Raw genomic sequence first — 27,237 nt, 5'->3', positions numbered from 1 at the left:
CCCGCCTACGTGGGGTCCCTGCCTCTGGGCTCCCACAGCGGCTTGCAATAGCCAGCCGGCCAAGGCCTACAGAGTGCCTTGGCCTCCGCCCCCACCCGCGGCCCCCAGATAGATAGGGGTATTTTTTTTTTTCTTTTAGGAGATGAAAAAAATAGACCTAAATGAAGAGAAACACCAACAAAGAAGGAGAGAGGCCTGCAGAGTCACGTGGGGGCAGAGACCAATTGGGCCTCCGGTGGCCCCCCCCCCAGGGCGGGGAGGAGGAGGAGGACGAACGGACAGGGCCAGTCTGCTATCCGCCCGCTGTCCGCCGTGGCGAGAAGGAGTTCCTGTGTGCCCACGACTGCCACTGCTCCACCTGGGCCGCTGGAGCCTCCTTCTGGACCCCCGGTGTCCACTGTCCACTCTCATCTGGTATAATTGCTCGCCTTCCGCTCCGTAAGTGAGGGCCTGGGCCCAGGCCTCTAATGGCCAGCCTCTCTCCTCAGTGCCTCCCTGCGGCCTGGGCTGGCCACTGCCTGCTTTGCTGAGTGACTGGTGCCTGCTGCCCTGGGCAAAGAAGGGGCCACGGGTCTCCTCAGACCTGCCCTCCCACCATGTTAGCCCTCTTCTTCCCTGAGCGGCTGATGGGAGGAGCTAGGCCTGTGGGGACAGGCCTTATGGGGGTCTGCGGGTGTTCCACTGTCTATCCATGGCCGAGTGTCCACAGGGATGTATCGGTCTGAGTCTAGTACTTTGTGAGTACGTCCATGGATCTCTGGGCCCCGGTCTTCGGGCTCTGGATCTCCCTGCCTATGTGTCTGTGTGACTCTGTGATGTCTCTGAGCTGTGTGTTCCATGGCTCAGTCTATAGTGTCCATCTGTCAGTCCCAGTCTGTGGCTAGGCCAGGTGTATGTGGGAAGGAGAGGGTCCTCTCTCTGCTTCCCTGAGCATGTGGGTAGAGGGCTGCAGTCACCCACATGTTGCTCTGACACTTGGAGCTGTGGCAGGAGGGCGGTGCACAATGGAGCCTTGAAGGCTAACCCTAGGGCCCCAACCTGGAGGAAAAGGGAGTGAGGCAGAGGGAGAAGGGAAGAACTAGCCCAGCTCCCCCTCCACCCAAACTGGCCCCCCAGCCCAGACTTGTTCTCACACTGCTTGGGTCTTCTTCCTGGGTCAAGATACCCCAGGTGGGCTCTAACCTAGGGAAGCCTACCAGTGCCCTCCCAGCCCAGCTCTCTCCCCCAGTAGCCCCCCTGCCTTCCCCTACAGAGGTAGTACCTCTCCTGTTTTCCATTTTCTGAGGGCCCCTCCCCTCATGGGGGCCTGTTCAGTGGCAGTAGTAGTCCACCCCCACCCTCTTGTAAATGATGTTTTTTCTTAGGGGTTTGGAGTGTGGGTGGGAGCCTGCAACTAACTCCCTCCGACTCTCTCTCGCTCCCCACCAAGATTTACGCTCATTGACTCATGGAAACCGCAGAGCCCCGTCTGTTGCGCCCATCTTTTCCATTTTATAGACGGAGAAACTGAGGCTCAGAGAGGTGACATGACCTGCCTGAGTTTGCACAGCAAGTCAGCAGCAGATTCTGGCCCTCATTTCGCGGGGTGAGCGGGATAAGGGCTGATCTGCGCAGGTTCGCTAGGCCTTGGCTCCCAGGACTAAGGAGCCAGCTCTGGCAGAAGTCGGAGGCGTCGCGGGTTCAGGTGGGGCAGGCCGTGGCCAAGGGTCCGAGCCTACCGGCCTCGGCGTTTAGGTTGGATGCGTCGCTGCGGCAGCATAATTGCAGCATTTCTCAGCATATAGAAAGCAGCTTCTTGGCCTCACCACCACCAACCCTCACTTTCCGACTCCAGGTGCTCGGTGAAGCCGGAGTAGGATGTCAGCGGACCCCTTCCTATCTAGAGTCTCAACCTCTTCACTGAAAAATGAGAGTGGTCCGGTGGTTGTTCCCAACTGCTTCGCCGGGTTGGCCCAGAGACCCTTTTGTCCCCAAGGCTGCAGGGCGCTCCCTTCCCCCGCCCCTAGCCCGGCTGGGAGCGCAGAGCCGGAGGAAGTGGGGACGGGGTTTCTTCCGCGCCAGGCTCTGTCTTCCCAATGCGCCCGCTCCCCGTGTGGCTTCCGGCCCTCAAGAGACCCTGGAAGACTTGCAGAGTGGGATCACCACTATTCCCAATGAGCGAGCTGAGGCGCATGGAGGAGAAAGGGCTTGCCCCAGCTCTCCCAGCTGAACGCGTTGTTGGGCGCTTCCTCCATGCCCCGAGTGTGCTTTGCTAACACCACTCGGGTTCATCAGCACGACCACCCTTACGGAAGAACAGTCAACATTCCCATTTCACAGATGAGGAAATTGAGGACCAGAAAGGAGGGAGGTTTTTGCTTAAGGCTCGAATGAAATAATGGGGCTGGGCCAGGGCGAGACTCTGGTTTCCAGCCTTGAACCCCTGCCTTAGCCACCGTTTCCCCCACGCTCGTCCTCGCCCACATCCATGCTGCACAACGACCAGAGAGCCCCGAGCGTGACCCTCGCCACAACTAAGCTGAACATGCAAACAGGGGCCCGCTTCCTCCCACCGCAGGCGGGTGGCCCAAGGCTCCCCGGCGCGAGGCACCTGCCCGGATCCCCTGTCGCCTGGATTCTGCCACCTCCTGGCCGCGCGTGGGCTCGGGGATGGGCTGGGACTGGGAAGCTGAGGATGAGGATGAGGGCGCCGGCCGGGCCGGGGCGGGCCTCCACCCCCGGATAACGCACACCGAGATATAGAGTGGCGGGTCCCCGGCCCCGTGCGGAGGCTTCGCGCAGCAAGCATAGGCTGCGGAGGGGCCCGGGTCCCAGGTGCGCCTTGGTTCGGCCCTGGTGGCGCGGGGGTGGGGGTGGCGAGGAGGCGGGGGGTGGGGAGCGCCGCGGCCCCGCGCCCCGGCTTCCCCGCCCCCGGCCCGAGCGGCCGTCATCGCGGGCGGGCGGCGCTGCGCCCGGGTGCGGCTCATCGCCAGCGGCGGCGCGGCCGGGAGGTGCGGGGCTCCACGCGGGCGGGACGCGGGGCGCTGCTGCTCCCAGGAGCCGCCAGGTGGGCGCTGCGCGGGCCGCGGCAGCCGTCGGCCCCGTCTCGCGTCCCCGCCCGGGTTCTGCACCCTTCCCTCGTCCGGACTTCGACTCTCCGCCCGAGGTTGCTCCTCTGCCTCGGGCTCGGCCTTCCGGAGCCCGCGGGGTCTCCGCCCGAGGTCTCCGTGGCTCCCCGCTCGGCGCCCGCGGTCTCCGCTCCGCCCTCCTCACCATCTCTCCGCCCGACGTCTCGGTCTCCGGGGCGCGGGCTGCGTCTCCCGTTGCCGTCGCTGCCGCGGGCTTTGTCTCTCCCAGCCCAGGGGTCCCGGCGACAGTGCTCTCGGGCTCTCTGTCCCGGGCGCCGTCGTTTTCCGCCTCTCTCGGCTCGGGCCCACTCGGTGCCCGACTCTGCAGGGCCCCGGGTCCGGCTCGTTTTCCGTGCGTCTCCCTGTCCCCGACCCTTTTGCTGGGCACCTCCGTTTCTCCAGGTTTCTCTCAGTGTCTCTGTCACTCTCTGTCTGCCTTGGTCACTCCCAGGTTGTCCTCATCTCTCTGTGTCTCTGTCTCTTGTCTATCATTGTGTCTCTGATTCTGCGTCTGTCTCTCCCGGGATTTCTCTTTGGGCCTCTGTCTCTCGGTGTCTCTGATCCTGCCTTTCTCTTTTTTGCTCGCTTTCTCCCCCCCCACCCAGGTTTTCTCTGTCTCTCAGTGTCTCTGATCCCGCCTCTCTCTTTTTAGTTCTCTCTCTGCCTCTCCCTCCCCCAGCCTTTCTCTGTCTCTTCTTGTCTCTGATCCTGCCTCTCTCTTTTTCGTTCTCTCTCAACCTCTCTCTCCCCTAGGTTTTCTCTGCCTCTCAGTGTCTCTGACTGGGCATCAATGTGTCTCTGTCTCTCTCGATTTTCGTTGTCTCTTTCTCCCCGGGGTTCTCTCACCGTTGACCCGCGTCGGTCGGTGTCTCTCGCTCTCGTTTCTGCTCATTTCTGTTTCTCCCAGTCTCTGTCTCCCTCGTCTCTGTTGGGCCCCCAGAATATTCGGGCCCTGAGCCCCACTCCGCTCAGGTTCATTGGCGTGACCCCTGCGGCCAAGCCAATCTCTTTTTCTCAGAATCTGGGTTTTGTTCTCAGACAAACGAATCCGGGTCAAAGCGAATCGAATCCGAGTGTCCAGGATCGGGTGCAGCGGGGGCGGCCCCAGGCCTGGGTGGGGACGGGAGTGCGTGGAGTGGAGCGCGGGGACCGGGTCTGTAAAGGCCCAGGATGGGGGCTGCACCGGGCATATCCTAATGGGGGGGCTGCTCCAGTGCCCCCTAACGGGTGGCCCACAACAGGCGGCCTTGACCAGGGCGCTGTCATGGGGGCAACGGAACAGGCCCTTGAGGAGGGCGCTGCGGGGGAGCTAGGCCCTGGTGCTGCGGGACGGACACGCAGGACCCGGGTCGGCACCGCTGTGAATTGCGGTCAGGTCGCGGTGACTCCTTTCCCCCCTTCTCAGGCAGACGCCGCGGGCATGGACTATTCGTACGACGAGGACCTGGACGAGCTGTGCCCCGTGTGTGGGGACAAGGTGTCCGGATACCACTACGGACTGCTCACGTGCGAGAGCTGCAAGGTGAGCTGGTGAGCGGGAGGCTGGGAGGGGTACGGCGTGGAAGACCACAGGCGGGCGGAACCGGGTGCAGGTCCCTGCTGGGAGATGCAGAGAGGGAGGTCGGGGTGCGGGGAGGCGGGGAGGCAGAGCCCGCCCCCCTTCCGCGCTGATTTCTCTCTCCCCTAGGGCTTCTTCAAGCGCACAGTGCAGAACAACAAGCATTACACGTGCACGGAGAGCCAGAGCTGCAAGATCGACAAGACGCAGCGGAAGCGCTGTCCCTTCTGCCGCTTCCAGAAGTGCCTGACGGTGGGGATGCGCCTGGAAGGTGCGCGTGCTGCGGGTCTTCGACCCCTAACCTCTGACGCTGGGGGATGGGTGCGTGGGGGATTGGGTAGGAGAGGTGGTGCAGGAAGGGCACCATTGGCCTTCTCGAAGGTTCTAGGGCTGGGCGATTGGCCCTTCAAGTGATGTCTTGGCCCCATCTCTGTGGTGTGGGGCTGGTGCTGGGAGGGAGTGGGGTCAAGAGAGGGGATACCTTCAGACCCAGCCTGGGTTGAGAAATATCTGGAAGTGAACCCCAGGAAAATGACCCTTTCCCTAGTACCTAAAAGGGACCCCATCACAGGCTGTGGAGCTGAGCCCTGAGTCTGCCCTCCTCCTGCCTGGAGTTCCACTCCCCACCCACACATACACAAACACAACCTCAGCACCAGCCAGAACCAAGGCTTTCAACATCTTTACCAGGGATCAAATCCCAATGCTAACATTTACAGATTGGGTGATATTGGACAAGTTCCTTGACCTCTCTGGGCTACAGATTCCCTCTCTAAAAAATGACTTAGTAGTGCCGTCCTCCTTGAGTTAGTGTGAGGACTGGGAGAATGTATAAAAAGCCCTTAGTAAATGCTCAGCAGGTGAGCTATTATTACGATCAGTCTTTATGCTATCGTCTGTCCACCATCACTGTCCAGCCCTCCCTCATCCAGCCCGCCCCTCATTCTGTCCATTCATGCATCCATCCAAATCGTTCAACTCAGTTCGTTTCTTCAGAGTGGGTGAGATTCTTTCCCACCCTGTTCTTAGCCAGGCCCTGGGGAGTGGGGAACAATTGCCCCCCGAAGGCCCAGGTCCAATCTTGCCTCCCTGCCCCCACCCTCCAGCTCCCAGTCCAGAGGGGAGGAAGGATGTCATCAGGAAAGACTCTTGGAGGGTGAACAGTTGTAGGCTTCCACCCTGCTGGCCCCAGCCGGGCTATGCGCCGAGCAGGCAGCTGTTAGCCAAAGTTTTTTAACAGTTTAGAAGGCCCCAAGTGGATCTAAGAGCTGCATACCACGTATCCTGGCACCTATAGGGACTCCTGGGTGGGAGGGGGATACCCTGTCCTGTCCCTGGAGGCCACATCCCCAACTCCAGGTGGTGGAGGGCCACGAGAGCTGGTTGGTGTGGACAGCAGAAACCCCCTAGAGCAGCCAGAGAGCACAGAGCAGGGCTTGCTCATGCTGGTGGCAGGCAGATTGGCTAGTCCTCAGGCCACCATCTCTTGCTGAGTGCCTATCCTTTGCCTCCTGCTCTCTTCCTTCTCCCAGAGCCCAGGGTGGGGCCCTATCTGAGCAGGGGCTGGGGCCTTGATACAGCTGCAGAGACACACCTGTTGTGTCCAGCTGGTGACACATTCTTGGCTAGCAGGAGGAACATCTGGTCGACAAGAGAGGTCCCCTCCTCCCTGAGCACAGAGCCCGAGCCAGCCCTAACCTCAGCTTCAAACTCCAAGCCAGTGGGGGAAGTCTAAGTCATTTTGCACCAGGGTTTCAACAGTCAGGCCATCTGTCAACGAGCAACTATGAATGAGGGATAACCTGGAGAGGTGGGCAGGGCCTTGAATGCCAGGCTAAGAAGACTGATTTCACCCAGGGCCAGTGGGAGCCATGTAAAGGTATTGAGTAGGGGAGTGGGGCAGTGTGGAGGGTTGCTTGGAGAGGTTGAGCCTGACTCTCTGCCCCTATCCACAGCTGTGCGTGCTGACCGCATGCGGGGAGGCCGGAACAAGTTTGGGCCCATGTACAAGCGGGACAGAGCCCTTAAGCAGCAGAAGAAGGCACAGATTCGGGCTAATGGCTTCAAGCTGGAGACAGGCACCCCGATGGGAGTCCCCCCACCACCCCCTCCCCCACAGGACTATATGCTGCCCCCTGCCTTGCATGCACCTGAGCCCAAGGGCCTGCCCTCTGGCCCACCTGCTGGGCCACTGGGTGACTTTGGAGCCCCAGCGTTGCCCATGGCTGCGCCCAGCACCCATGGGCCTCTGGCCGGCTACCTCTATCCTGCTTTCCCTGGCCGCACCATCAAGTCTGAATACCCAGAGCCCTACGCCAGCCCCCCGCAGCCTGGACCGCCCTACGGCTACCCCGAGCCTTTCTCTGGAGGGCCCGGCGTGCCCGAGCTCATTCTGCAACTGCTGCAGCTGGAGCCGGATGAGGACCAGGTGCGGGCACGCATCGTAGGTTGCCTGCAGGAGCCGGCCAAAGGCCGCCCCGACCAGCCTGCGCCCTTTGGCCTCCTGTGTAGGATGGCTGACCAGACTTTCATCTCCATCGTGGACTGGGCACGCAGGTGCATGGTCTTCAAGGAGCTGGAGGTGAGTCCCCTTCTCCTCCTGCCTGGCTGGCCGCTGGATCTGGGATGTCCCTTTGGCTGCCTGAGCCTCAGCCTTGGCCTTCCCTTGCGATGGGGCCATCTTGCCTGATTGGCTTCAGGCATTGTCTGGGGACTGAGAGAAGCATTTCTGGACTATTTTCCCCACCTTCTGCTGCCTTCCTCCTTGCTCCCCACTCACACCTCCCTCCTTCTCCTCTCTTTCTGGAGACTCTATCTCTCACAGCATCTGCTTTTTTTTTTCCCTGCCTCCATCTTTCTCCATTCTCTCTCTCGACATGCAGTCTCTGCTTCTCTGTGTTTTCCAGCCCCTTCTATCTCTGTTTCTCCCCCAGCCTCCATCTCTGTAGGTATTTATTTATCTCTCTCTTAGACCCTGGACTGCTCCAAAGGACTAGCCAAGTCCTTGGGAGACTGTCTCTGGTTGCCCCAGCCTTATGTCAGAAAGGGGGTTGAGCCTATCCTCTTGTCCCACTCAAGGAGACCATTAGTCTCCATCAGCCTCAAATGTTGTAGATGTGGGTCTTAGTGTCTCAGAGTTAGGGGTGCCTGCAGGCCCTTCTCCTTCCCAGCTAAGGTGAAAGACCTTACTGTCCCTGCATCTCCAGTGCATGATGGTAGGTCCCACGTGTACGTGTGTGTGTGTGTGTGTGTGTGTGTGTGTGTAGGAGAAGAGCTAGGTGGGTGGGTAGATGGGATGTTGCATGATCTGCCTCTGATCTTGGATGAGATAGCCTTCTCCTACTGCAGGGCCTTCTCTCCCCTGGGACTAGGTACCTGAAGCTAAAGAAAGCAGGACAACAGCAGGAGAAACTGAGGCCAGACATAGGGAAGAACTTCCCAGTCATCCTGCCTACAAGGGCCTGATGCCTGGAATCTGCCCCTCTAACGCCCTGGCTTCCTACGATCAGGGTGTTCTGCCAACCCCAAAGGCCCCCCAACCCCAGCCAAGGCCCATTTCTCCCTGGCTTGGGCACAGGCACTCTTTGGCCCAGGCCTATCGGTGTTTGCCTTTCCCAGGCCAACCCCCCTGGGCTGTTCTGGAGGTGGATGTAAACAGCGGGACCCACTGCCCTCTCTGCTAGGGCCACTGCAGCCTTGAGCAGCACTGTCAGTGCTGACGCCACTGGGCTTGGGCTTCCTCCAGGGCTTGTGGCCAGACGGGCTGGGGGCACTGCCTGTCCAGGCTGGGCCTGGGGGTGGGTTAGGTAGGGCTTGGGCACTGTGAGCCCTGGGGGCATCATAGGGCTGGAGACCTGATAGTTCTGGGAGTCAAGAATTGGTGGCAATGGCTCCTGCTTCTACTACGGAGGGCCTGTCATGCCTGAGGCCTGGGGATGTGCCATGTATCTATCATGGAGTGGGTTTTCTCCATTTCACCACTGCCCCCACTCCAGGCAGACCTCATGGATGAGGGCCTTGAGCATTCCCATCTGTCTTCCACTCATGGCTGGAGGCCCTGGTGGAGAGTGAGGAATCCAGGACCCTTGAGTGGGTAACTGGCTTCCCCGTCAGACTTCCCATGAACCCCTGTGTAGAGAGAAGGAGGAGTGAAGCATTCCTGGACTTCCAGAACCCTGGATCCACGGGCAGGGCACTTCCTCTGACCGCCATCCTTGTCTCCTGGGGTTTTTCACGCAGGATGGGAAGGGCCTTTGTCCCAGCTTTGCTGAGTGTTTTTTCCTGCTTCTGGATTTTCTGTGGTCCAAACCTTCCTGCTTCCCCTTCCCAGAGTCTCTGAATTGAGCCTAGGAACATGAGCCATGGTCACCACCTTCTGTAAAGAAGCCTTGCAGATACGTACCAGCCCAGCCCTTAGCTGGACTGTTGTCAGCCTGGGCCAAGTGGAAACTCTTTCCCACTAGTCCAGTGGACTCCAGGCTAGTGTTTGTTTGCAAAGCCAGAGGTGGGGAGGCAGAAAAATGGAAAGGGTGCTGAATGACTCTGCTGTCCCCTTTGACCGACCATTCGTTCCTCCACCTCCAGGCAGGACACATCATTGCAGACAAAAGAGGGCTCTGAGAATAGGGCAGGCCTTGGGCCAGGCACTGGGAATCTTGAAATGAATTGAGCTCAGCAAGCTGCCAGGCTAGAAGAGGAGGAAGATGTACATAGATAATGCCAATGCAAAGTGTCCAGGTCTCTGAGAGCGATGGAAAGGGGCAGAGGAACCCTAGCCAGAGAGCATATGGCTGTATCTGAGGAAGCCAGGGTGTGTTCTTTGATCTGTGCCTTTCACAGACATTCTAGGCAGTGGGAATAGTAGAGGCTAAGGTCCCGAAGAAACCTTCTGAGGTGGAAACCAGCCCCCTTTGGTTAAGTGAGCCTTTTAGCCACCTGCTTTCTCCCAGAGAGGTCCAGGAGTGTGGAAACATCATGTGTGCAGGGAGTTTCACATGGTTCTGTGAGGCAGGGCTAGAGAGGTTAGCAGGGTCAGAAGGCAGAACTTAGAACGGGAATGGGTCCTTTGGCAGTGGGTGATGGGGCCCCACATCCTGGGGTAGGGCTTGAGCTCTCATAGAGGTCCTCTCTGATGCTGATGACGCCTGGCTGCTCTGGGGGAAGTCCTTGGGTCTTACCTGAGCTGCCAGGGTTGCTGGGAGCCAGGATGTATCTGAGCCTGGGCTCTGGATGCCTTCTTGGGCTTTTGCTCCTCGACTCTATTTCCCAGTTAGATGGCTGTCCCTCTGTGTCTATTTTTTCATCTCACGCAATCATAGCATGGTAGATCTGACAATGGCACAGAAATTAATAACAAAATCCAGAATCAGAAAAACCTGGGTTCAAGTTCCGGCTCTGCCACTTCCCAGATGTGTGGCTTTGGGCAAGTAACTTTACTCCTTTGGGCCTCAGTTTCCTCATCTATAAAATGGAAGGTGTTTAAATAATATATACCTTGCAGGGTTGATGTAAGTGTTTGGGAAGTTAGGACAGGAAAAGAATTTAGTACAGGGCCTGGCACAAAGTCAGTGTTGGAGCAACGGTAGCAGCAACACCCTTCCCGACTGCTCCCCTCTGCTGCTACGCAATTTAATCTATACTTGCAGGTGGTAAGACCCCTGGGTGGCGCAACCTGTTTGTGCTCGACTACCAACCAAAAGGCGATCTGCTGCCTTAAAGATTACAGCTCAGAAAACCCTGTGGGGCAGTTCTATTCTGTAACACACAGGGTCAATGTGAGTAAGAATCAACTCGACAGCAACATTTTATTGATTTATTTTTGGTTATCCATGCTCCCCTGAGCACACTATAGTTCTGAGAGAAGCTGGGGCCACACCTTGCCCTGGGCTTATAAAGCAAATTCTTACCTGCAAGATAGCAGAAACCCACCTCTATCTGCTGCTTAGTGGGGGCAGTGGCCAGAGCCCAGGCAGTAAGCGTCCCTGGACAGTTACCATGAAGGACAGGTTGGGTGGATGGAAGATAGGAATCAGGGAGGGGGAGGAGAGGGCCAAGAGTGCCTAATGACCCATCTTGACATTTCACCCTAGACGAGTAGCTCCTAGGCCCTGATTGGCAACAGATTTAACTGCCCAGATATATGGTTTCATTTAAGTGGCAGTAACTCTGTCAGTCCTGTGCTGACAAACGCCGACCCGCTGACCACTTGGCTGGGAGAGTGCCGTGGTCAGCCTGTGGCGTGTCAGCCGCAGGAGAATTACAGAGCCTTCCGCCGCCAGACCCATCAGACCCCAGGGGGCTCCGGAGGGGGCCCTCCTGGGAGGGAGGTCAGCTCGGCACCCATAAATACCCTGTCTTCCAGGCAGGCTGCAAAGTGTCAAGGCTCCAGGAAGATTTGTGGCGGGCCAGCAGGAGGGGTGGGCAGCTGGGAGGCCGGGAGGACAGGAAGGGCTGGCAAGGAACCCCCCGAGCTGGGACTGCAAATGTCCTTGTTTCTGGGGTGACAGGGAGGCCTGAGGGTAGAGGAGGAACTTTAGCTTCAGGAGAAACCTTCTGAGGTGGAAACCAGCCCCCTTTGGTTAAGTGAGCCTCTTAGCCACCTGCTTTCTCCCAGAGAGGGGCTGGCGGCTGCAGCCCTCTGTTTTTCTTTTTAAATGAAAAGAGAAGTGTGTGTGTGTGTGTGTGTGTGTGTGCGCGCGCACGTGTGTATATGTGTGTGTGCTAATCCATGAGGTGGTATTTTGGAGTTTAGTGTCTTTGTGGTCTGTCTGTCTATCCAGGCAGAGAAGCAAGGGCAGAGTCTGGCAGAGAAAATTGGTTGGCCAGGGGAACAAATGGGAGCCGGGGCTGGGGCCACATCCCCAGGGAGCCGATAGTGGGTCCACAGAACCTTCTGTGACTAACAACATGTGTTCATAAATTTGGTCCAGCCAAAAGGGGGAGGAATTATTTTTCCCATTTCTCAGAACAGAAAATTGTGGCAGAGGACGGCACATGGCAGAGTTGGGAGTTGAACACAGGGCTATTGGATGCGGAAGCTTTTGCCACCATATTGCAGCTCTTTGCCACTGGCACCCCTATCAGCCATACAGAGCAGGGCTGCCCCACTCACAGGGTCTGAGGTCTGGGTACAGAGACTGCTACCAGGGCTTGGCCAGCCGGGTCACTGTGACCCCTTCTGCTTTTTGCCTGAAGCTCGGGCTGCTTCTCTCCTAATCCTCCACACTTATCTTTTGCTCTTCTACCTCCCCACCTTCTTGTTTCTTCCATCTAGGCCCAAGGGTGTCTGCTCTCAAGGGCCCACAATGGGTAGGGGGTCAGAACACTGCCCAGTATATCTGAGTCAGTCGAGGTGGGTCTGAGTTTTTCTCGATCTGAGCAGGGATCTCCTACCTGGGTCTCAAGCAGTTCCCAGACCCCCCAGGGGACAGGCCTGGTAGGGGGCATCTGAGGAGAGCCCAGCTTCCCTTATGTTTCCTTATCTGTAGTATGGGCAGATGAGCCTCAGTTTCCTTATCTGTAGTATGGGCAGAACTCCGGTGCCTCACAGGGGAGGGATGACGAGTCCCTGAGAGTGCTGTGAGCTGTGCCTAGTACTGGGTGCTCACAGGCCTGCCTCCCTCCTTGGGAACTGTGGTGGTGGGGTTCCTGCCAACGGCTCCCTGGAGACTGTCCACTCGCTGTCCCCTTCCCAAAGAGAGTTAAGGAGAGGTGTCTTTGTGATTCACCCCACCCTAGTTCTCAATCTCTACCGACGCTTCTCACCCAGGGCTAATTGTGGCTGAGCCTAGAGGTCCGCATGCCTCAGTTTTCTGCTCTGACTTAACGGGGCTCTAGGAAGAACTTTCTGCTGGGAGAGGGAGAGCAAGGGAGAGGTGTGCGCTTGTGACACAGAGATGAGGTGAGGAAGGGAGGACAGGAGGCTGGTGGCTCAGAGAGGGACAAAGACAGACCCTCCCTCCTATTCTTCCACCATGTGGGCTGGGGCAGGGGTGGGCAGGGATGCTAGGGGAAGCCTGTCTACGTATCTGTCCACTCACTGTTCTCTTTGTCCACTTTGCCTTTTCTCTTCCTCTACCTGCCTGAGGACAGCCCCAGGGAGCCCCCCAGGAGGGGAGTGGGCACAGAGAGGTGGGGCGCTTCTGCTCTACACAAGAGAGAGCCAGTTTTTAGACCTGGGCCAGTTGCCCTCAGGCCAGGAGCTGCCTCGACTCCGTGGGGCTCCAGGTTGCAGGTGGCTCCTCTGTGCTGTCCCCACATGGCTTGGTGATTATAATTTGTCCATCAACTTCTCCCTGGCCCTTCCTCTCAGGGCCTAGAGATGAGTTGTGTGCAGCTCCTGCCTTCCCAGACCCCACAGGTACTGGGGGAGACAGAGGCGTGATTCAGTGCCATTATATGTTTTGGCTTCTATGTCCAGAGGGTAGTGAGGGCACTAAGGAAGGAGGAGGGATCGGGGAGGGCTTCATAAAGGAGATGACAGGAGTGTAAGAGACTCTAAACTCCTGGATGGCAAGGGCGACTCTTCTTCCGTGGCCTGGTGGTTAAGAGCCAGATAGGGCTGTGTGACCTTGGGCAAGTTGCATGTTCTCTCTGTGCTCAGTTTCCTGTCTACTTAGAAAGGGGTTAACAACTGTACCAACCTTATAGGGTTGTAGAGCAACAACCATTAGCCATCATGAGTTGCCGTTGCTATAGTGCATGGCCCAGGAAGATGCTCAGGAAGTATCTGTAGGGGAGATGGGTAGCTGATGAGCTGGGGATTCTAGGAGGGACTGGAGTCTGTATTGTGTCTCCCTTGGATCACCCACAGCGCCCAGTTCAGTTCTGAACACCCAGAGCCTCAGTATTTGTTACTGTGGAGAGTTGTGGACTGGGAGGGCCAGCCATGGCCAGGGGATCCCTGAGGGCTCTCTGGCTCTGATGTTCCAAAGATTTGGGTCCTGCTTGTTATTGTCACAAGCGTCCACCCTTCCTGTGCTGGATGATTCCCCCAGAGTTGAAGGACACTGCACAGGGCAGTCTCTACCCTGCCCCAAGTGCCCTGGCTGCGGCTAACAGAGTCCACCCCTTGCCGTTGTTCTGTTCCTGCTCAGATGGCACACCATTGCTGTCCACCTGCTCACTCCGTGGGCCTGACCTCAGGGAGGTCCTCCTTTCTTCCCAGCAGAAGCCCTCTGCTTCTTCTTCATGGCTCCGTTTTGAATGGTTGAGGCTTCCGGGGTGTGACCGTGGGCTAAATGGGCACACTGGTAGTTTGAATGATGCTCTTCCTCACATTTGAAGCAATCTTTCACAAACCACTCCCCTGCACTTTGTTACCATTTGAGTGCTTAGTACATGCAAGACCATTGTCTAAGTACTTTGCCCACTTTACAGATGAGAAAACTGAGGCACAGAAAGGTTAGAGAACTTGCTTAAGGTCATACAACTTTTAAGAGGCAGAGCTGGGGCCTGGGGCAAGGCCCATCTGCGTCTGGAGCCCCTGTGTTGGGCCCTCGCTCATTGTTTTGCTCGACCCCTGCCACACCTTTATAAAGTTGGCAGCTGAGAATACTGGGGACAGAGAAGTTAGGTAGCCTGCCCAAGGGCACAGAGCCAGTTGGGCCTCTGAACTGAGAGTTGGGAGGAGGAGGGGTGGGGGTAGGTCCCCAGTGGGATGCCCGCATGCCTCTTACTTCTAGGTGGCCGACCAGATGACACTGCTGCAGAACTGCTGGAGCGAGCTGCTGGTCTTCGACCACATCTACCGCCAGATCCAACATGGCAAAGAGGGCAGCATCCTGCTGGTCACCGGGCAGGAGGTGACCACCCTGCTGTGCCCCGCCCTGCTCCTCACAGAACACTTCCAGAATTCTGGGCCCAGAAGAGGTCTCTAGGCCTCTTCAAGCCTGGCCCTTCCCTAAGCTCATGACCTGACTTCCTCGTGACCAGCCCTGTGCTGAGCACTGGGGACTTGGGAAGAGCCAGCTGTGGCCCTGGCCTCAGAAGAGCCATGTTGTAGGGGCGCCAAGAGGCTCAGGGGAGGCTCTTGGAGGAGGTGACATGGTGTAGGAATTTGAAAGAATGAACAGGGGTTGGTCAGGTAGGGAAAGTCTCCACCTCCATCGCAGGCAAGGGGACAGCATGGGCAAGGGCTCAGGGAGGGAACTCAGAGAGGGACAGCTGGTATGTGGGTTGAGGGGCTGAGCACTGCATGGGGTGGGTTGAGGTGAGAGATAAGCCTGGAGGGTTGGTAAAGGCTAGGTAGGCTCAAAGGTCCTAAATCCTGGGCACTGGGGAGCCACGGGAGAGTTTTAAGTGGTGCGGAACACGGCCGGGTTGTATTTGAGAAAGTATGTTGAGGGGCAAGATGGGAGACAGGGAGAAGTGGGGGAAGTTACACAACATTCAGGGTGCTGGGGATCTGGGGGGACACATTCAAGGAGGAAGACCCCCCCACCTGGGGAGAGGAGGTATAGGGGAAAGAGAGGGAGGGAGGAGGAGGAGGAGGAGGAAGGTTGGAACCTAGGATCTAGCTGGTGGGGGGGGTCTCACTCCTGGGGTGGAGATACAGGAGGAAGAGTGGGCTTGATAGTTGGGAGGAGGATGAGACTGAGGCTCTGGGCCCTCCCCACTAGCTCACCCCAGTCTCTCCTCATCCTCGGTTTTCACCCTTAGAGGCTCAGGCCATTGGGGGGTGGGGGATGGGGAACGCCAGTGCAAAGAATGTGACTTTGGGGCCACATGTAAGTGCAAATGGGGGGAGCATGTGCAGTGTATGTTATTGCGTTTGGCTGTGTTGACGTGCTGGTTGATGTCTCTGTGGCCATGGGAATGTCCAGTGCATGTGTTTGCCTGTATTTTATTGTGCAGATATGTCCTTGCACATGGGTGTGTGGGTGTTTGTATCTGCCTGTCACCATGTAAGTGTGAACACTTATATGAATGTGTGTCTATCACCCTGTGAATGTCTTTACTTGGGGTGAGTCTGTGTGTCTGTCTCCTTGTGAATGTGTCTGTTACTCTGTGAATGTGACCATGCAAGGGTGTGTATGTGTCTGTCTATCTGTCTCTGTGTTCACCTCTTGAAGTGGGTGCACTACCCTGCATATGTGTGCATGTGTGTGCATGTGTGTGTGTGAATGTGAGCTGAGGTGTGAACACATCCTCTACTCCAAGTGTCCACGTGTGAGTGTGTGGGGCCCTGGGTAGTCATGTGGACAGGTCCGCGTGTATCTAGGCCAGCTTGCCCCCCTCCCCAACACCCAGCATGACGTGGTACTCACTGCAGGCGGCCGCACAAAAGCCGTTTGTATCATTGGGCCCAGCGGCAGCTCTTTGTGTGTGAAGGACCCTTCAGTTCTCCTGCCACCCACCTGCCCAGTGTCTGCTCCACTGGCGTGGCGAGAAGGGGCAGATGGCAGGCAGACCGTGGGTGCCCTCAACAGGAGCCATGGAGGCTGCAGCCCTGGGCCAAGCAGTCTGAGGAGAGCTGTGAAGCGTGGGCCCTGAATATTTGTGGGACTGGGAGAGTGGGCCCTGAGGAGACGGTGCCATGATGTTGCCCCACATCAGGCTCAGTCCCAGGGCTAGGCACACGCTCCCTGACCCCAGCCCATCTGACCCACACCCCCTGACTCATGCCTTCTCACCTACATCCCTGATTAGAACGTCCAGCCCTGTGCTCATTGACTTGAGCCTCCCACCTGCTGCCTCCTGACCCATGCCCTTTGACTGCCCAGGTGGAGCTGACCACAGTGGCTGCCCAGGCAGGCTCCCTGCTGCACAGCCTGGTGTTGCGGGCGCAGGAGCTTGTACTGCAGCTGCACGCGCTACAGCTGGACCGCCAGGAGTTTGTCTGCCTCAAGTTCCTCATCCTCTTCAGCCTCGGTGAGTGGGCTAAAGTGAAGCCTCGGGATGGGAGGGTGGGTGAGGGGGAGGGGTGGGTGGAGCATTGAGAGGTGGCTGGGGCAGAGCCTCATCAAGGGTGTGGCCAGAGTGGCTAAGATGGTGACATGCCCCAGGGGCCTCAGTGGGGACAAGGACTCCCTCCCTCAACGAATAAGGGTGTGAGGGGATCTGGCTCTTAAAATGGGACTGCTCTCTCTGTGGGCCTCAGCTTCTCACTTCAGAAGTTCAGAGAGCCAGGATAAGGCTGAAGGCAGTGGGCTTGCCCTTTATGGACAAGGACCCCATCTGAGAATCTGGTAAATTCCTTACTGAAAGCCCTAGAAAAGTACCTATGCCACTCAATTTCAGGAGTTTCTCCTCCCCGGCTCCCACCCAGGGGCCCCCATTATTCCTAATTCTCTGCTCTAAGGGGGGGCCCACAGTCTTACTCTGAGCTCTTTGGAATTCAAATCTCTTTTTCCATCCACCCACCCACCCATCCATCCCTCCAACCACCCACCCATCCCTCCAACCACCCACCCATCCACCCATCCACCCACCCACCCACCCATCCATCTACCCATCCACCCACCACCCACCCATCCTACAAACCTTTGCTGAGCATCTGCACTGTGCAAGGCACTGGGGATACAGCAGTGAACAAAAAAGACCCAAAGATCCCTGCCTTCCTGGAGCTGATGTTTTCATGGGAAGAGAGACAAAAAGCATAAATATGAGTAATAAAATACATAAATAATTAGTGAAATAAAAGATTAGAAGACTATGTAGCCTGGAAGATGGTGATAAGTGCTAAGGAGGAAAATAAATTAGGGAAGGCACAGAGGGCAAGCACAGCCCCCAGGTCTCCCCAGCCCCTAAATATCTGGCAGCTCCTTCCCATTGCCCTCTTGACTGCAGCCCAGCCTGACTTCACCCTCCCTCTGGGCTCCTATCCGGCCAGCCCTGTTCTGTCCTCCTTCACCCAGCAAGCGATCTCCGGTACCCGCTCTCTGCCCAGTGATGCTGTGGACATAGAGGTATTTCTTGTTTCCAGAAGACACCTCCAGCCCTGTGCAGCCAGGGCTGGGACAAAGGATGGGCATGGGTGGGGCAACCCAGGTGAAGAGCAAGGGCTCAGCCTGGAAGGCTTCCTGGGAGAGGAATATCTGAGTAGGGTCTTGGAAAATGAGGAGGAGTTTGCTGGGTGGATAAATCTTTTAGCAGAGGTGCAGATGAGATGGAAGGTTGGAACAGAGCAGCCTGAGTGCCTTGTCACCTGGGGAGGAGACAGCATTGAGATGGCAGCTTTGTGGTAGATGGCATCATAGCCAGGCTGGTAAGGGTGTGCCTGCCTGAGAGTGAGAGAAATGGGAGGAACGGGAGAGATGGAAGGAAGAAGGAAACTGGGAGGGGGAACGATCCATGAAGTATTGATGGCGGAAGCCCAGTACTCAGGTGGGGTTGAGGGCATCTCAATGGCCAAGTGACTGAGTGTAGTGGGCTGGATCTCCTGACTCCAACAGAAAGTCCTGGACGTTTATCTGAAAGGCTGTGTTAGGAGTCCTCTTTGGACACCAGCTGTTCTGTGGACGTTGGCAGGAGACAACCATGGTGGTGGGGGTGGGGATCTTGGGCAGCCAGTTAGGAGCTGAAGACTGAAGCCCTCGTGGGAGCCTCAGGGTGCAGGCCAGGCTGGCTTCAGCTGGGAGAAGTCCCTTCCCACCTCTGCCACTAGCCAGTACCCCCTCCCAACCTTGTCTTTGAGAGTAGCCGGGCTCAGGAAACAGAAAGCCACTGATGTGCGTGGTTGTAGGTATGGAGACCCCAGGAGTTTACTGAGTGTTCGTTACTGTGTTTTTGCGTCTGTATCTTTGTTTCTGCCTGTGTGTATGTGCTTGCATGTGCAGACCACTAACTTTAATTTACATCCTTATGGTTTTTCATGTGTCACGATGCGTAAACAATTTTTGCATGGTTGGAGAGTGGGGAAATTTAGGGACCTGAGGGATTTGGAGGAGTAGGCAGGGCTTGGAGGCACACAGCATTGCAGTGGGCAATCTGTGGGGGTCTGGGTGGTTTGTGAGGTGATAGTTCCTAACCTGACTGAGGGTCCTATGGAGGGTCAGGTGGAGGGTGGGCTTCCAGCCACCCGTTTTCTTGGCCAGGGTTCAAGCTATCCTTGGGTGCCTCCTGCAGAACAGGGACAATGCCTTGGCTTCCCAGATCCCAGGGGCCTGTGACACATGCCCTACAGCCACAGTCTCTCTTCCCACCAAGGCCCCAGGCGCTCAGGCCTACTAGGCCCAGCATAGCTCTGGCCCTCTGTCTGGTGATAAACCCAGGACTCTGCCTTCCATGGGGTGTAAGGAAGGCAACAAAGTTGAGCCCCGTTTTTCTCATGCTGAGGGATCAGCCTTTATCCTGTTTTCCAGATGAGGCCACTGAGGCCTGAGAGACCAGGAAATGAGCACAGTGGTTGGTTGGAATGGGCTAGAGGGGTGGGATAGGGAAGTGAGAGAGAGAGGAGAGTGTGTGTGTGTGTGTGCATACACGTGGCAGGGTGGAGCAGTGGTTAGGAATGGGGGCGAGGGATGGACACCCTGGGTTCTACATCTGGGCTCTCTCTCTGGCTATGTGCACTTGAGCAAGTCATTCCCCTCTCTGAGCAGTCATCTGTAAAATGGCCATCATAATAGTCCTTACCTCATGGGGTTGCTATGAGGATTTAATGAGAGAATTCCCAAAAGTGCTTAGTACGTGGCCTGGCCCCTTGTAAATGTGCATTAGTTTTGTTTTATTGTAATCATCAATATTAAGTAAATGAGCAAATGAACATGTTAATGAATGAACGAAAGAGGTCACAGTCTCTTGTCTTCCAGTGCTGTGTATCTCCATGACGCCCTGGCTCATACTTGCCATCTGAACCTCACACAGTGAAGTTGGCATGGTACCTTATCTTTGGGGCAGGGGCGATGGTTTTTCTGAGGTGGATGGAGAAACCCCTAGCCCAGCTGGCCAGAACTCTAGTGAGGTGGGCTGCCAGGGGAGCCTAGCAATCATAGGATCTGGACCTGCTTAGCTCATGGGAGAGTAGTAAAGGGGGGCCAGGTGGACCCCAGATGCTTTGGTTGGTGGGTTCCAGGTTGGGAAAGGAGTCTGAATAGTCCAGTGTGGTCAGGGTTGGGCCAGAGAGGAGAGGAGAAACCAATTCCGCCTGGGAAGGCGTCTTGGAGGAGGAGCCTCTGGGCTGAGCCTTGGAGTATAAGTAGGAATTTTCTGGGTGAAAAAAGGCAGGCAAGCAGCAGTAAGGGCATTCCAGACTGAAGGCATGGGGAAAGGGATGGGGAATCCTGAAAGTTCTCTTTGGCTGTAGGGGTTGTGGAAGGGATTGAGAGGTGGGCAGAGGGCTGAGCTGTGCAGAGCCCTGAATGCCAGGCCAAGTAGCTTGAACCTTCTCTGGGGAAGGACTTTAAAGTGGGAGTAACATGATCGGATTTGCATTTTAGCAAGGTCCCTCCAACTGCAGCTTGGGAAAAGGATGGCAAGTGGGCAGCTGGGAGCTGTGCAGGAGGCTAGACTTGGGGCTGGGATGAAGTGGACAAATACAGGCAAGGTCTGTGCAGAATCTGGAAGGTGGGTCCCTCTCAGGATTCCACTCAGACCACCAGAGCTGGGACCTCAATGAAAACTGGGCCTGGAGAGGGGCCGGCATTTGCCTGTAGACTTCCAGCCGGCACGCTGGGTGTCACTCTCAGGCAGCACCTCCCTGGTCTGGGCAGCCTGGATTCATGGGATAACTCCCCCCCACCCCATCCTGCTTCCCCCCAGCTCTCTCAGTGCCTCCTTCTCGCCTGCCTCCGCATAAAGGTGCCATTTGGCGTCTAAATAGCAGTCTCGGGCAGGCGCAGAGGCAGGTAAGGAGGTTTAATTAAAATTAGTGCCTCTCTCCTGGCAATTACGGTGTTTATGAAGATGGGCCAGGCCGGCATTGTTCTGCCGAGGACTTAATCGAAGCTTAATGGATTGACCTAACATTCGATTTCCTGATTTCCATTGAGGCGGCGGCAGCAGCATTCCCTTAAGCGTTTGCAATTTACCCACTGCTCCGCGCCAACAAAAGGCGGCCTGAATAGCAGCCCCACTCGAGGGGCCATTGTGCGCGGGGGCGCCTGCCTGAGTCACTGCTATTGGGACAACATTCTTTATGCCTCGCTGGAATGAAAGGATTATTCAAATATTCAATTAAACCGTGAAAAGGGGGCTTTTCTGAGAACCTGGGGGCCCCCAGCTCCACAGAGCTAGCAGGATGCTCTCCAAGGTGGTGGGGGGGGGTGCCATCTCCCAGCCCCCTCCCACCTCCAGGATTGCTGGGAGCCAAGCAGGCTGGTGCATGCAGGCTTGTCTCCATCTTTCACTCCTGTCTCCAACCTGAGAGTGGCTCAGGGACCGGAGCCAGGCACACAGATTATCTCCAGTTCCTGGCTTCCCTGTGTGAGGTAATTCATTTGCCCCCACTTTGCAGATGACCAAAAACAGGCTGAGAGGGAAGGTGACTTGTGCAAAGTCACCCAGCTGGTGGTGGAGCTGGGACTTGAACGTCTGACACACTGTGTGGAGGAGGGGAGCTCCAGGTTTGTTTGGTCCCTGCTCCCAGGCCTAAAGTAGAGGTCATAGTGTCTCTGGGACGGTGGCTTGGAGGCTCAGAGAAGGGATCCGAATTGTCCAAGGTCTCAAGTGAGGAGGAGGTTGAGGCTGGAGTCCAGAGTAGCCTCTCTGGGGAAACCTAGGACTCCAGGATTTGGGGGTCGGGGCGGGCTTAGAAGAGACTCCTAAATTGGAAGGTACGTGAAGTTATCGTGTCCATTTGCCCAGAAGCCAGTGTCCAAGTTCCATCTAGTTGCCCTGGCAGGGGCTACCCAGCTCCTATTTCCCTACAGGTGAGGGCTAGACTTCGGAGTCAGTGAGATCAGGGTTTGAATCCAGGCCCTGGCATCTAGTGTGTGTCCCAGACACCACCCTAACTCTCTGAGCTTGGGACCTGCACTTGTAAAATGGGATGCCCTTCCCTGTCTCTCCGGATGTCTGTGGGGCTTCACTGAGCTGGGTGCAAGGTGCCTGATTGGTGGCCAGGAAATTGGGTCCATAGTCTGTACTGTGGCGACTGGGGCTCAGTTACACACTGTGCTCTTGGTCCTAGCCCCGTAGCCTACCTCATGGGGGCCGTGGGGGTCTCTAGCCTGCCAGGAGCTGAAGGATCCATAGAGCTGTAGGAGACGGGGCCCATCCTTGAAACCTGCTTTGTTCTGCACCTACTTTCCTGTGTCTCCTTGACCCTGTTGTCCCTGGCTCAGTGCTGCTGAGGACAGTAAATCCTGGTCAAGCCAAGGCCCTGGTTCTCCCCAGGCCTGCCCAGCCTGGCCCCTACTCCAGCACCCCAGCCTGTCCTCCCTACCCCCTCACCCAGCTGTTGCCTCTGGGCTCCTGGACTGGCGTGTGGCCTTGAGCTGGTCCTTACCCCTCTCTGCGCCCCCAGCCTCATATTGTGAATATCAGGAGAATTGCACAGTCCCAGAGAAGGTGAGGGATGAATAACAGGATGGCAGATGGGACAGGATTGGGATGGAAAGATGTTGGGATAAGGATAGGGCCAGGAGGCACTCCTTGCCCCCAGAAAGCTAGCTAGTGGGAGGATTTCCCTTGACCTTTTGAGTGTGTCTGGAATAGGCCAGGCTAGGGGGCAGGACTGCTGCATACAGTTGGGCAGGTTGTTCATTGCACAAGGGCACCTAGTCAGGGGATGAGTAGGGGCTAAAATCCAGCCTGCATGCCCCTTGCCAAGCTGTGTCTCTGTGGACAAGAAGGACTCTTTCTAATTGGCACAATGATGTATTCTTGGCTAATGGCAGTCCTGGTGGGATGAGGAAGAAATGACCCTGGGTGCCTACTGAAGGGAGAATGAAGGGGCTGGGGGTGGAGGCTCAGGCTCAATCCTGCCATAAGCCCTCGACCCAGCTCGGGTTTCCTCAAATCCAACCTTGGACAACGCTGGCCTAGGCAGGCGTACTGGGGGCGGCTGGGGATCAGGGTTGCTAAGAGCATCGAGCCCTCCTGGCGCAGTGGGTGTTAAGAGAGATTAGAGGGGCCAAGGGCTGCACATGCTGGGTTCTGGACTCCCCTGCAAAAGCAGGGCTGAGGGTGGTGGGGGCAGAAGGGACACAGATGGATCACCATTTTCTGAGCCACTGAATGCCATATCCCAGGCAAGGCTAGGCTAGGACATGGAGATTGGGGACCCATTGTGTTGTTCAACTCCTGCTGACCCTGAGCCCCAGGCAGAGCACCAGCTGGACATGCTGCCCAGGAGCTGAAAGAGGCCTGCAGGCTGACAAGGACTTGAGTGACAACAAACCCACTCTCCTTGGGCACCCTTGGGTGCCAGGCATGGTGCAGGCCCCCATTATCCAAGCTGTCCGTGATTCCCACCCCTTTCTTCAAGGTGGACACTGACCCTTTCATGACAAGGAAGGCCTTTTGAGCCAGGGTGGGGCAGGGACTCATCCATAGGGCCACTGCTCCTAAATGGTGGAGCTGGGATTTGAACCCAGGCCTGTCTCACTCCAGAGATAATTTCTTTTTTGTCCCTTCACTGGACCGCGGGTGCAGGGGATAAATTAGTGACACTCCTCCGTTCATGACACAAATGATTTTTGGTCCACACAGAGCCAATCTCCTGCCTCTCCCTCCTATCAGTAACCACTCCTTCACGTTAATGTGGATCTTCCTGTTTGTCCCTGCGCTTACATAAGGTGCATGGTTTGCGCACGAGCATTTTTTATTTATATAAGTGGCTTTGCCTTATAAATCTCATTTAGTATCTTTAATTTTTTCCATTTCTTTCCTTTTTTTCTCCATGCTTTGAAAGATCCGCCCATTTGTTCTGTGTCATACCTACTCCGTTTCTTTGGCATATTGCTTAGACACCATAGGGTGCAGCCCCCAGTGATCATCAAGGCCACCTCCCCACCACCATAAATGCTGCTGCAGTGAACATCCTTGCTCTTGTCTTCCCGTGGCCCCAGGAGAGAATTTCCTTGGGTACTGGGGCCTCTTTTGTTTTTTTTCTTTTGCTTAGGGTGGTTATCTCTTTTTTAAAAATTATTGTGATAAAATATATATAACAAAACATTTGCCATTTCAACCACTTTATGTGTACAATTCAGTGACATTAATTACATTCACCACAGTCCGTTTCCAAATTTTTCATCACCCTTCACAGAAACTCAGTGCCCGTTAGCAAGAGCTCCCCATTTCCCCCTCCCACCCGCCCTGTTCATAAACTTGTGGTCTCTATGCCTTTCCCTATTCTGGATATTTCATATAAGTGGAATCATACAATATTTGTCTTTTTGTGTCTCACTTATCCCACTCAGCATAAATGTTTTCAAGATTCCTCCATGTCATAGCATGTCTGAGAGCTTCATTTCCCTTTATGGCTGAGTAATATTTCCTTGTATGTACGTACGACATTGCGTTTATTCATTCATCTGTTGATGGACATTTAGGTTGTTTCCACCTTTTGGCTATTGTGAACGATGCTGCATTGAACATTAGTGTACACGTATTTGAGTCCCTGCTTTCAAGTCTTTTGGGTTTATATCTAGGAGTAGAATTTCTGGCTCATTTGGTGATTCTATGTTTAGCTTTTTGAAGAACTGTCAAAATGTTTTCCACAGTGGCTGCACCATTTTACAATTCCACCAACGATGGATGAGAGTTCCAATTTCTCCACAACCTGCCAACACTTATTTCCATTTTTCTGATAATAGCCATCCTAGTGGGGGTAAAGTGATACCTTACTGTGAGTTTGATTTGCATTTCCCTAATGTCCAATGACATCGAGCATCTTTTCATGTGCTTATTGACTGTTTGTCTTTCTTTGTGAGATGCCTATTCAAGTCCTTTGCCCATTTTTTGATTGGGTTGTTTGTCTTGTTGTTGAGTTCTTTATTTTTTATATTAAATCCTTATCAGATATATAGTTCTCAAATGTTTTTTCTTATTCTGTAGGTTGTCTATTCACTTTGTTGATATGGAGCCTCTTCACTGGTCATAGGGTAGACCAAAGGAGTGCCTGTAGCTCTCCAAAGGGGGCCACCAGTCCACATGCCTTACAGGTGTGAGGTGGGGTCCTTCCACCCACAGTGCATGGTGGTAATGAGGCTGATGGTGCAGTGCTGATGATGTGTCCCTGCTGGAGATGGTACTCATGGGAGGGACGGTGATGACTGTGGCAGGTTGATGCTGATGGTGATGACCACAGGGATGATGACAACAGGATGGTTTTGACCATGGATATGGGGATGGTGTTGGTTATGGCAGCAATGGTGTTGATAGTAAGAGTAATAATAACGACCAACATTTTGAGCCTTATTGTGTGTCAGACACTATTCTTCTAAGCACTTTCCATGTATCAACTCCCTAAATCCTAATGACAATCTTGTGAAGTAGCCACAATTGTCACCCCAATTTACTGATGAGGAAATCGAGTGGTTAAGTAACAGGTCCAAGGATATACTTGGTAGGGTTGCTGTTGGTGTTGTTGATTGATGGTGGTGTTCATGGTGACCATTGTGATGATGACAGTGGTAATAATGATGGTGACACAGATAACTGTGGTCTAGTTGATGGTGACAGTGGCCATGTTTGTGAAAAACACAGAGATGTCAGTATTGGTGATTGGTAATGGTGGCGGTATTCATCAACTATGGTGATGACAAGGTGATGGTGATACAGTGGTGATGGGGAAATTGTGGTTGCATTGTTGATGGTGGTAGTGTCCATGCATTTGATGACCGTGGGGATGTTGGTGATGCCAGAGACAGTGTTGGCCCAACCCTGATGGTGATAGTGACAGGATGGTGACAGAGCTCCTCCCTTTGCAGATGTGAAGTTCCTGAATAACCACAGCCTGGTGAAGGATGCTCAGGAGAAGGCCAACGCTGCCCTGCTCGATTATACCCTGTGCCACTACCCGCACTGCGGGGACAAGTTCCAGCAGCTGCTGCTGTGCCTGGTGGAGGTGCGGGCACTTAGCATGCAGGCCAAAGAATACCTGTACCACAAGCACCTGGGCAATGAGATGCCTCGCAACAATCTGCTCATTGAGATGCTGCAAGCTAAGCAGACTTGAGCCTGGGCCAGCTGGGGCAGGGACTGGGGCCAGGGGAGGGGCCAAAGTCACCCCTTTGGCCGTCCCAGATGGTTTATTTTATTATGCCAACCCAGGAGCCCCACCCCGTAGGTCCCTGCCCCTGAACTCTCTGAAGCTGTGTGTTTGGGAAGGTGGGTGAGGATGAGCAGGGCCTGGTTGAGGTGGGGATGACCCCCACTAGCCAGTGGCACTTGCCTACTACTCAGAGTGCCCCAAGGAGGCAGCTGCTAACCACTCCCTCCATCCCCCTGCTCCCAGTTGTCTGTCCTGGAGACTGGAACTCAGGTCCAGAGAGGAGGTTTGGGATTCCCTGGTGGGCCTCAATGTCCCTTGGGTCAGAGGTCATCCCTTCCCCCTCTCCTGGAAGCAGAGGCAGGCAGGCAGAAGTCGATTGAACATCAAATGGGGAAGAAGAGAGGGTCCCCAGAACTCCCTTATAGAGACCAGGAGGGAAGCCCTCTGTTTTATAAACTAGGGATAACTGATTTTGCTAAACTGGGCAGAGGCTTTTGGGCCTCAGAGGACACTGGGAGACTGGTTAGGACAAAAAGACCCCCTCCCTAGCACTTCCGCTCTATCTGACTTCTGTAGGGGGAGAACTTTGACACATCACCTGAAAATAATTTTGCTACAATTGTCTTTCTATCCTTCTCCTACCAGAGAAGTCTGGCACAATCAACATCCTATCTCCCCTCACGTACCACCCCACCCCAGTTGGCCAGGCCAGGCTGGTGTTATCTGCAAAGCTGTAGTCAAGAAGTTTGTTGCTTTAGTTTTTTTGTTTGTTTTTTAATCTTATACGCTCCTCGAAAGGTGTGTGTGGTGTGGGGCAGGAGACAGATTTGAGGATGGAGGCTGGGATTTGGGGATTAGCACTAAGTACGACCCATGGTTTCACCCCAGATACCCTCATACCAACTACCCTGTGGTGGTGCTGGGTCATTATTTCTGAGGCCCCACCCTAGTCCAGAGAAGAGCTGTTGCTTGTCACTTTCCCCACTAAGCAAACACTAGGATGCTTTGGGATGGGGGGCCTCAGATGGGCAAACTTGGGCAAGGGTGTAGCTCTAGATCAGGGACAATGCTGATGAGCCCCTCACTGGCTGCTGTCCCACTGGGCCCCCTGCTGCATACCCTTGAACCTGGGCCTCAGCTTGGTGGCCTTCTGCTGTAGACCCTGAAAGACACTCTCCAGGGCCAAGCACTAGGGAGAGGCCTCGGATGTCAGACTGGGCACCCACCGTCTGTCCTGCCTCATGTTGCCGCTGCAGCTTGTGCTAAGCCTGCCCAGTTGGGGAGACTGGGCATCCCTGACCCCTGCCCTCCACTCCCGTCTTAGTCCCCACCCCTGCCCCCCAGATGTGTGCCCCCGCCAAGGCCGGAGACTCATAGTCCTGAAGCGAGAAGTGTCCTTAAGAATCTCCCCAGCGCCTGCAGCCTTGGAATAAATTCAGCAATTAGTTTCCAGCTACCTTTGCCTGTTTACACTC

The 27,237-nt window shown here is 55.5% G+C and overlaps 1 protein-coding gene across 4 annotated transcripts; it reads left to right on the top strand.

Moving 5' to 3' along the window:
- The first annotated feature begins 232 nt into the window (after nt 1–232).
- NR5A1 (nuclear receptor subfamily 5 group A member 1) lies at nt 233–27,237 on the top strand. Of its 4 annotated transcripts, none has more exons than XM_049896257.1 (7): nt 233–438; nt 4,517–4,629; nt 4,795–4,936; nt 6,621–7,246; nt 14,349–14,468; nt 16,389–16,536; nt 25,479–27,236. In XM_049896257.1, exons 2-7 carry the CDS (start codon nt 4,528–4,530, stop codon nt 25,724–25,726), a joined length of 1,386 nt encoding a protein of 461 aa, XP_049752214.1. In that variant the 5' UTR covers nt 233–438; nt 4,517–4,527; the 3' UTR covers nt 25,727–27,236. The 4 variants fall into 4 exon arrangements, with proteins under 4 accessions (XP_049752214.1, XP_049752213.1, XP_049752216.1 ...); XM_049896256.1 differs by having other exon boundaries at nt 4,513–4,629; nt 25,479–27,235; XM_049896259.1 differs by having other exon boundaries at nt 4,513–4,629; nt 14,349–14,535; nt 25,479–25,592.

The sequence above is a fragment of the Elephas maximus genome, chromosome 9 (assembly GCF_024166365.1).
Source record: "Elephas maximus indicus isolate mEleMax1 chromosome 9, mEleMax1 primary haplotype, whole genome shotgun sequence".
Classification (NCBI taxonomy): Eukaryota; Metazoa; Chordata; class Mammalia; order Proboscidea; family Elephantidae; genus Elephas; species Elephas maximus.
This window is presented reverse-complemented; position numbering and strand designations above follow the sequence as displayed.